Below are 10,731 nucleotides of genomic sequence, written 5' to 3'. Positions count from 1 at the left end.
ATCTTACTACAGTGTGACTTTCCATTTCGAGTATTTTTCTTCTACTGACTTGAGAGTCGGAGTTCTCCTGGGGGATTAAAAGCCCCGCCCTTGCAGGTACTTACTTCGAGACAGACCTCGATAATCGGTCCAGTATCATCAAGAATAATGTGATGCCCTTTGGAATTCTCCCTCTCTTCGCAAGAATAATGTGATGCCCTTTGGAATTCTCATTCTCTTCGCAAATACATGCTCTCTGTGTGTATGCCGTTTGTTTTGGTTTGGTGGGGCTGCCGTTGTTTTAGACCCTTCCTAGTTTCTTTCTTTCTTTCGGGTGGGTCTGCCTTCAACGACAGACTTAGTTCAATTCAATTCAATTCAATAATAATGGTTGGACTACAGAGAGAGAGAGAGAGAGAGAGAGAGAGGCATAGATAGATAATTCCAAAGCTTGATTTGGAATATGGGTCCTTAATTCTCTAATTCAGAACGGGTGAAGAAGATCTGGAGTTTTTCAATCAATCCAAGAACGTATAGTTTTCGCCCTCTCAATCATTCTGTCCACCAGGAAACAACAATCCGCGGATGCAGAAATGAAGAATTCAAATTGACCCCTCTGAGGCGCGTGTTAATTGGAGGATCTGAGGCAAACCCACTTCGCTTCCAGGTCAGAAATTCCTTTAATTTTGCCCACTCACTTTGCGTTTTCCGTTTTCCCCAAAGTTTCCTGCTCAATTATGTTTTGGATTCAGATTTGCTTTACTTTGTTGTTAAATTTTTGTACTTTACATGTGTAGAATTATACGTTTGTAGCTCGACTTTCAGTTCCTGAGGAACCCTTTAATTACTAGTCAGTTCAACTGCTATGGCGTCTGATCACTGTGGATCCAGCCTGCTTCTAGCGCTGCCAGACAATGTTTTTGCCATTGTGACCCGGTCTCTCTCTCCCAGAGACGTTTGTAATCTGGGTTTGTGCTGCCGGAGCCTATATGCTCTTGCAGCTTTTGATAAGGTCTGGCTTTCCCAATGTGACGTGATAGGAGTTGTTCCCCATCAGGACCTTATTGATTGGCGAAAGGGTGTTGCGTCTTATAAGGCTCTTTGTCGGTTCCTTGTCAGCGTTCAGCCGTTAATTGGAATTTGGGTTCATCAGAACCCGGAGCTAGGAAATGTTGTTTATGTGATGCCTGGTTTTCTTTCAGTTGTTGGATGCCGTATCATCCCGCAAGAGCTAGGTCCGTTGGGTATTGAAGATGGTCCTATTTTGTGGACTCCCGTCTTTGAAATTGTTGCTGATTTTGATGGTTCAGCTGCATTCTTTTTACATGGGAGGGAGAGGGAAAATGACTACTTTTATCCTGGTTTGCTCAAGCCTGTTGACAGAAACTGCAATGTGCTACTGCTTGAAGCTGAGCCCAGGCAACAAAGAAATGGAGGCAAATTGGTTCATAATAAAAGCTTTGGTTATAATTTGGATACGGAGTCTTCAAGAAGGATTTCTCGATCAGATAGTGGGCTTTCAAAATCTCAAAGAGTAACTAGGCATACTGCTCCAGCAGTGCCTTTCAGCCGATTGGCATTTGGTGATCGAAGAAAGCTGCTGAAGATTGTCACCAGTCAAGTTCGTTTCCAGGTACCAGATTCAGCAAATGGGTTGTTCTTTCCGTGTTTGAGGGGTGATGAGGCAAATATTCACCAGGATGTGGCACTCTTATCTGAGCGGAGATCATTACTTATTCAGATGTATAAGTTTGGTGGGGGGTGTGACAATTTGAAGGGCAGTCCAGATCTGCCTCCAGATCCCGCTGAGTTGCAATTGAGTGAGATCAGGAAGAGTCTTGATTGTTCAGGGGGTCTTCATAAGTCCTCCAATGGCCATGATGGTTGCACGCAAAGCATTAAAAGGAAAAGTCTTGGTGGTTATTTTAGGGATAGCCTAAAACAGATATTAGGGAAGTCAAGCTCAAACAATGGTAGCCATGAAATCCGGAAAACTGGTTGTTCAAGCAGCGAGAATAGGCATGCCCATCTTATTGAGTTTCTGCGGTCTGGTGATACAATTGGATTGACTTTACATGCCTCAACTTTGAAGTTGTCTTCTTATAAAGCATGGCCGCCACATATGCATGATAGTCAATTTGCTCTTTACAAGTTGCCTGTGCAGGCCCCAGAGGTGGGGCAAGAATATGCTGGTCTATGGGGAGGGACTTTTGGATGGCCTCCAGGTCCAGGAAAGCCTACTGAAGACAAACCTGGAAAAGCTCTGTTCTTTCTTCAGCTCTCCTATGAAGAATCACAAGGACAGCAGCTCCTCATTGCAACCAAAATATTAGAGGGGACCCATTGTGTTTTGCATCCAAATGGCTCTGCAATGTTTATAGTGAATACTGACATGCCTTCACTTGAGCCTTTCCCCTGGGCTACTGATGGAGATTCCAATCCTGTTGATGTTAAGAATGCCTTTGTTGGGAAAGGAATTACATATGGATATGGTTTTCGATATCCTGGCTCAAGGCCTGGTTTTCTTTTTGTGATCGAAGGTGGATTGCTTGCCTTTATATGGAAGGAATCCAGGGCTGTTTTGACCTTGCAGAGGCTTAATTTGCCAGAGCTTTTGAAGAAGGGTCAACGGGTGCCTGCTCTACCTCCTAGTTTGAACTTCTCATATTTAAAAAAATCCTACTCAAATGTGTATGCTGGCTTCTCAAACACTTCAACCTGCCTGTGTTCACCAAGGTGTGCACTTGCTCTGTAAAGTAATGCTCACTAGTCTTTTCTTCTCCTTGTGGTTTTCCTGTTTTTGTACTATTATCTCTTGATTGTATATGTAAGAAACTAATGATGTATGCTGGAAATTCTGTTATTTGAGGATCATACATGGATTCTTTTACACTTAGTAGGTTGCGATTAGTTCTCTTGTGAAAGTTGAGTTTGATGATAAACTTAAATTCTCTAGTTTGCAGGAAAGTAATTCTTCACAAGTTTTATGGTATTTTGTTGATTTTTTAGGACTTTGATTTGCTTGGAACTAAATTGAGTTTTCTTGTTAGCCTTGCAATATTTGTTTTCTTAATCCTTTTAAGTCTTTTTGATTGGCGAGTTAGAATTCATGTTGCCGGCCCCACCTAGTAGGATTAAGGCTTGATATGTTGTTGTTCTACTCCTATTAAGTCCTTTTGTATTTCATTTTTCTTTTGATAATTTCTCTTTCTGTTTAATTTTCTATCTTAGTTTCTTTTGGAACTATAATGAAGGCAGCATAAGGAAAAGCTTCTACTTCTTTGACATTTGTTGTTTGCTTTCTGGATTCTAGAGGTGCAGGAACTGATTATCAAGTTCATGATTTAGGCATTAATAGAGATGGCTAGAGGTGTAGAATTTATATAGCCAATCCCACCTAATTGGATTAAGGTTGTGATTGTTGTTGATGAAGGCACTAATAGAGATCGTTTCTCGGTTGAATTTTTGTACTTTGATAAGTGATATACTCATAAAGCTACCAAGGGAATAGGAACTAATTATCATGCTGAAATCTTTAACACTGGTAAGAAACATACTCCATGGAGTCTTATAAATTTTTTAGATTTGGCTATGTCATATGCTAATTATAAGATACCAAAAAAGCCATGGCCGGCCTTTTCTTTTTGTTCTGTGTGAGACACAAGCAGGTGTGTGATTTGAATCAATGAGCTCACTGTGATGTGCATGAAAAGGTTGTGCAATGCAAACTACATATGGTTGAGAAATTATGTAGATGTTAGGATGGGGAGATAAAAAAAAAGAAAGTAACTCTTGAGGCTTAGAGGCACATAAATGCTTATTGAAGATAGTTGAAGCCTCTGTCATGAGCAAACAGAAGAGACCATGGCGACACCATCTTTGGTATTTAAATAAGCCCACAATGAGTGTGTTCATTTAAGAGAATTGTTCTTCTCTACTAGAACCTATGTAATCACTTCAAATTGATTCTATAAGTTGCGATGAAGATGGTAGAAGAAAGTAGAAGGATTACTTTACCTAGCGCAAAAAAAATTCTGAATTAGATTTGATGACATGAGAGACAGCATTCCCCTTTTATAGACCTCCAAAATTCAAAAGCCCAAATTTTCTTAGAATTAATGTAAGATACATGAAGTTAGAAGTTTAAGAATGTATCTATATATGTATAGCAAAATTCATTACTAGGAAATTAAAAGACATGTTGATTAAATTCATTTTGGAAAACCAAGTACTCATTGTATTTCTTGAAAATACTATGACCTAGAAATGTTGGAACTTGAAAAGCCATTTTTTAAAGTCTAGGAATTTTGATCACATTCAAGATCCCTCGCTTGTTTCAATTTCATAAAATTGTTGAGACAACCAATACCATTATGTGCTTCAATGATGCTGTTTTTTGACTTGAACCATCACCAAGTGTAAGTACCCTGAATTCATTTGGATTTTAGTGAAGTAAATCTTAAACTAAGATCACAAAATGAATTGAAGTACTACTCAAAACGTTTCTATGTCAGAGATGAAATACTAAAACATGGAATGTTTTGACTGTGGTTGGGATCCAATCTATTGAGGGCTTAGATTAAACCTTGTTTAAGAATCTATAGGAAGCGGGCTCACTTCCACACTCAGGTCGAGGAATCCATCAAGTGTTCTTAAACACCTCAATTGATATCAGTTTACAGATTCATTAAGAGAACTTAATCTTATCCTCACCTTAGATTTATTCGGTGAATCTATCAAGAGTATTTCTCCTTACTCAAAACTGACTCTATTCCATAGGTTCATTAAGAGAATAAAGCCTCAATTGAAAGTTGAAACAGATTCCAATTTACTTGACAAATAAAAAAAACACATTCCATTACGTCATTGCACAAAGGTTTCTAGGACAAATGTTAGCAGGTCAGTACTTATGCAATACAAAACCATAGCTCAGTGGCTAAATTGTTGCTATGTGTCTAAAAAATTAGCATCATCCTTAGGAAGCACTTTTGATAGTTCAGTATGCTTGGGAACACTAAGTTGCTTCATTTAACCTTTGCACTAAAGCAATTGTGCTAAATATGATTTGCTTAATTAGGCCATTAGAAAAGATTTGCCTCTCTAATGTATGGAAACTACCAACATATTAACCTTTTATCTCATTATGTGTGGTTGACTTCTTGAATTCTATCTCTCCAGTTATTTCTACCTATGACTTTATCTTTTGTAAGTCCCTTATAACTAAATCATACCCAAGTGTTAACTACTTTTTCTTTTCCATCCACTCTTCTCACAAGAACTTCTATTGGTCTTTTTCTCACATGAACAAACTATCTTCATCGTGTTTGATGCATTTACTCTTCAATAGGAGCCATTCTAAGATCATTATGAATAACCTTATTTCTAATTTTATCTTTTATTATATGGCCATACATCCATTGTAGCATCCCCATCTCCATTACAGTCATAGTTTGGATATTTTGGTGCTTTATTGCTTAACTTTCTACAATACAACAAAGCGTGTCTTGTAGTTGTCTTAAAAATTTTAACCATGCCATGTTACTTCTATAGGTAAGATCTTCATTAATCTCCCCATCTTTTTAGATGATTGATCTAAGATATCTAAAGTAATATTTTCTTAGTATGACTTGATCTTCCAATTTTACCATAATACCATCCACTCTTATATTTTTACTAAACTTACATTTCATATATTTAGTTTTCATTATGCTTAATTTAAAACCTTTAGATTCTAAAGTGTTACTCCATAAATCAAAGTTTGTGTTCATGTCTTCTTTTGTCTCATCCACCAACACAATGTCATATTCAAATAGCATACACCATTACACCTTTGCCTCGATAGGTTTATTGAGTCCAATCCATCCATTATTACGAAAAATAGGTAATGACTTAACACAAGTCCTTGATGTAATCTCCATTGTAATTGGAGAAACCTTAGTATCTTCTCCACATGTTCTAACACGTGTTCTACCATATGATACATATTTTTATAACCTATATATAAGCAGTTTGAACTCCTTTGTTCCCTAAAACCCTCCATAAGACTTTTTTAGGAATTTTATCACAAGCTTTTCTTAAATCTATATATGCCGTATGTAAATCCTTTTATTGACCTTTATACTAATCCATTTGGCACCTCAACAAATATATTGCTTTCATTGATTTTGGACACCTAGATTTCTCCTCTTAATCTTTGCTCAATCACTCTATCCTAAAGTTTCTATGAGGCTAATTAGATTAGATTCTTCTATAATTTCCCCAACTTTGAAAATCTATTTTATTCTTGTGAATAGACACTAAAGTGCTATTCCTCCACACATCTAGTATCTTTTTTGATTTAAGGATCACATTAAATAATTTTGTTAACCAAAAAATACCCTATTCTTCTATGCATTTCAATAATTAGTATATTATCTGATCCAATTACTTTACTATTTATTATTTCTTTAGTGCTTTTTTTATTTCATTTGGATATTCGTCTCTAGAAATAGAACATGCAATTTCTATCTTCTTCAATTATTAGAGATGTTCTAACGTAACACTTGTTTCTCTAGCTTCATTGAATGACTTTGAGAAATATGCCTTTGATCTCTTCTTGATTGCCTCCTTATTTATTAGTACTCTTTGGTTTTAGTCTTTTATGCTTTCCACTTTGCTTAAATCTCTTGTTTTTCTCTTTTGCTTTAGCTAGTTTATACATGTATACATACATATATGTATATCTTTTTCTCCATCTTTGGTATTGATGCCACACCTCTTTCTAATGTTGTGTAAACATCCATGAACCCTAAGCCAAGACTTCAGTTCATGAAACCCGAAATCTACTCATTTGGTTTCATTAAAAATCTCCAATATCTTACAAAAGAAATAAATTGAAGTAAAGACCACTAGCATCCTTAAAGTTTACATAACAATAACCACCGACAATAATTGAAAATCAAACTATCCCAAATTGAATCCATTGATAATCCCTCGATCCAAGTCCGTGTTTAGCCCCACTAATCCTTCTTACCTGAAAAAAAAAAAACGATAGAGAGAGTGCTAAGCTTAAAGGTAGTGAAGGTTGTTCCACATAATAGATTAATATCCAAAATAAAGAATTTCATATATATACAATAAAAACAGATTGCAGTTTCAAATATTCACCAGGATTCCCCATGCAGTACATGTATCACCAATAAAAAAATCACATCACAACACATTATGTAGCTATCAATTTTCCACAATATAAATAAATCATCATCTCAACAAATCCTTCAATGGTAATATGGCCTAGATTCACTAATGCAAGAAAGGGACCCGTTGGAATTCTTTGTTGTAAAGTTTGTTGGATAATTAATCCCACAATCTATGGAATTGATTATCAATCCAAATCAGTCCCTCAATCTATGGGATTGATTATCAATTATCCCACAATTTATGGAATTGATTATAATCAATCTTATCCCACAATTAATGGGATTGATTATAATCAATCTTAATTGTTGGGATTGATTGATTGATGTAAATTAGTAATTGATGTAATTATGATTCTTTTTTTTCCTTAATTCTAGGGATTTGATTGATTTCTTTCTCCTATATATATTGTAATCCAGTGGAAGAGAAAGTATATACCAAGTTTTCTTACAATTGTTCAGGACCCAACACTCTTCCTGAATCTAGTCAATAACTAGCCAGTAACCTAGTTCTTAAAGTCCAATATTTGTACAAGGTGACCTAGTACTCTCCTCGGATCTGCTAGTACCTAGTTCCTGGATTTACCAATACATAGGGTGATCGAGTACTCTTCCTAGATCTAGTGGATACATCTTTCTTCCTAGAGTTTACTAATGTACAGAGTTTCAAACCATTGTATAACCATTCACAGAGTCTTTATATCATGTTTCTTATAACAATTTTTCCATTTCCATTTCTCAATTTAAATTTCAAATTAATAATTCATGTCTGTTCGTTCAATAACAGGATTGGGGACTTATATCATGCCAAAATAGTTTTCAAAACATGCATGGGAATAATTTTCCAAAGGTTCTAGTACAGGAATAACCACTCACCTAAGCCCTTTGTAGAGGAAATCAATAAATATCCAGCGACTTTGCTTCTCATTCATTCTCATAGCTCAAAGTTTGATGATTTAATCCTCCTCTAAGCTTGTATTTACAAGTCTCTTAGGATTCATCAAATTCCTCTTTGGTTTTGGATTCAATTTTCCCTTTTATTTCAAATTCCCTAATTAATCATCATTATCCTTATCAAATGCAAATCAAATAATATATAGGTCTTTCTTCTAATTTATCCTCAAAATCGACATCTTTAATCCTAATCCCTCTTCAATAATGAATTAGTATGCCTCCAAACTTTAGATGAATGATTTCCTCTTTTACAAGGAATTGATTTTTTTTTCCAATTCCTTAATTAATCTTAATCCTTATCCTTCACAAATTGTATTTAGATAATATCCATATATGATTCTGATTTATCTCTCAATTATCCCTTAGAGTCAATCCTAATCCTTCTCAAATTATCTTCAAATAATATATATGTATATATGATTTTGTTTTTATTTATCGTAGACTTAATCAAGTTTATCCTCAATTCAAACTTCCAGCCCTATCTAAATCCCTCCACAATTATTTCACAATTTCTTTCAAATTATGATTGAACCATCCTAATCTACAAAAATCCTATTTCCTCCTGGATTTAACTCTTAAAAATTTGGGTGTTACAATTGAGTTCTTATTTTTCATAAGCTTTTGATTTTGCTTCACTAATTGCTTTTTTCCCCCTTTTTTTTTTGGGGCGGGGGGGGGGGGGGGGGGAGGGGGGACAAATTGTACTGTTCGAGGTTTTCTTCATTACGGTATTTATGTACTCTTAGTAGCAAGTTCTCTTAGCTTTGATTTTCTCTTGGACATCTTCATTCCACTGCCAAGACTTTTTTTGATTTTGGACCTTTCCCTTTGAATATCCTATAGAGATGATAATGGTGAGGGTTAAAGTGTCCAAGAATGCAGGATGCTAGGGGTCGTGGTGTGGGGTTGGGGATGGGGTACATAACTTAGTATAATAGCTGGTATGTGGGGGTAGGCTTAGTTGATATGCTACTTGGGGTTGTTGTACAGTTTGAGTATTTACTCAGGTCAATATTAAATATATGTTAAGGTAGTAGCGTTTGTTAAAATGAGTAAGATAAAGTTGTATCAAGATAAAGTTAGAATGCTTTCTAGACCAAGATAAGACTGGAAAGCATTTCAAGATTTTTATAAAACTGTTTGTTAAAGTTTTTTGAATGCATTGGAGGACATATGCATCATTTTTTCTTATCTGTAAGGTCCAATATATGCTTATCTTGAGAGAGAGAGAGAGAGAGAGAAGTTAGTAATATCAACTAGATGTCATAACCATCACATACCACCATTTTTTCTCTACTAGTACATATGCATCTTACTACCTTGTTACCATCTCACATATTTGTACATGTGTGTACCCCTTGAAAATTAAATTCATTCTCCTAGGTTTCGGATCCTGGCAGGGATATTGGGGTTTGTTCTTCATGTCCTTCTTCTGGCGCTACCCCTCGTGGGAGTAGGTCTATTGTGCCCATAAATCCTTCAATTTCACGTAGGTGAGTGGTAAAAGTCATGAGGTCATCATAAGGTCCTTGAACGTGCAGCTCATCCCCAACTCCCTGCAATTCTTCTGTTAACAAGGAAATCAAATAAGCTATTTGTAAATCCACTATGCGAGATACTATGACGTTGGGTGGAAGTGTTAGCAGAACAGGGGTGACCAAGTCCAAAAATTCCCCTATTGTATCTCCTAGGCGCATGTAGCGTCTGCCTAGACGTGTAGTCCACCGTCTCATGATGGCTTGCCGGTTCTGAATCTCTATCCCAATCGGATTCATTCATGCCATCAAATATCCTTAAAGTTAGTTATCACATCAAAAATCCCTAACCTGCTATGTCATCAAGGAGCCCAAAATTTAGTAATATATGTAAATATCATTATCTACGCATATAGTCACCTTGACCTACTACTGCATTTATATAGACTGTTTAACATATACGCATACATGCATATAATCCTTATATTAACATCCTTGAGATAAGTTCCTTAAACTCTGAATTTTCATAAGGTCTGACAATAAGGTTCATCCCCCAATCGCTTTTATGATCCTTGTGACTTCAAATCCACCACAAGCCTGCAAAACATTTGTTACTAAGAGTTTCATAACTTCAAAGGTTTGTAATGGAATAGATAAACAAGAAATTTCCTTAGTCTTTATAGTCTTTGTTGGTTCTACAAGTTGAATCGACTTTACCAGAACCAATTTGTTCGAAAACTACAAGATCCAAGTACCTGCGAGCATCTTAGAATATCCTCAAAATTAATTAGTCCAAACTCAAATCAAAACCACTACATACCCAAAATATCCTCAAGGTTAGTAAACTTAGCCAAATCAAAACTTAAATCATAAAACCTTGCTTTGATACCATCTGTATCGCCTCGAAAATCCCAGGAGCGATTTTAACGCGTTGATTTCAAAAAATTAAATATGTGAGGCGTTAATTAACTCGTTAACATTTATCCCATTCTCTTATAATATTTATATGTCTTTAAATTCTAAGTCTGGAGAAGCGTGTTAGGAAGGTATTAGATAAATAAGAGATATAAACTTGTAACCTTCAAAAAAAAAAAATTGCAGTCTTAGGCTTAGTCTTTCTTGTGATTCCATGTTTTACGTGTTCAAGT

General features: G+C 35.8%; 1 protein-coding gene across 1 annotated transcript; it reads left to right on the top strand.

Annotated features, from left to right (window-relative positions):
- The first annotated feature begins 233 nt into the window (after positions 1–233).
- Positions 234–2,924, top strand: LOC127798876 (F-box protein At5g39450-like). The gene is made up of 2 exons (XM_052332516.1): positions 234–646; positions 777–2,924. Exon 2 carries the CDS (start codon positions 845–847, stop codon positions 2,732–2,734), a length of 1,890 nt encoding a protein of 629 aa, XP_052188476.1. The 5' UTR covers positions 234–646; positions 777–844; the 3' UTR covers positions 2,735–2,924.
- The last annotated feature ends 7,807 nt before the right edge of the window (positions 2,925–10,731 follow it).

This window comes from Diospyros lotus, chromosome 4 (assembly GCF_014633365.1).
Source record: "Diospyros lotus cultivar Yz01 chromosome 4, ASM1463336v1, whole genome shotgun sequence".
NCBI classification, from domain to species: Eukaryota; Viridiplantae; Streptophyta; class Magnoliopsida; order Ericales; family Ebenaceae; genus Diospyros; species Diospyros lotus.
This window is presented reverse-complemented; position numbering and strand designations above follow the sequence as displayed.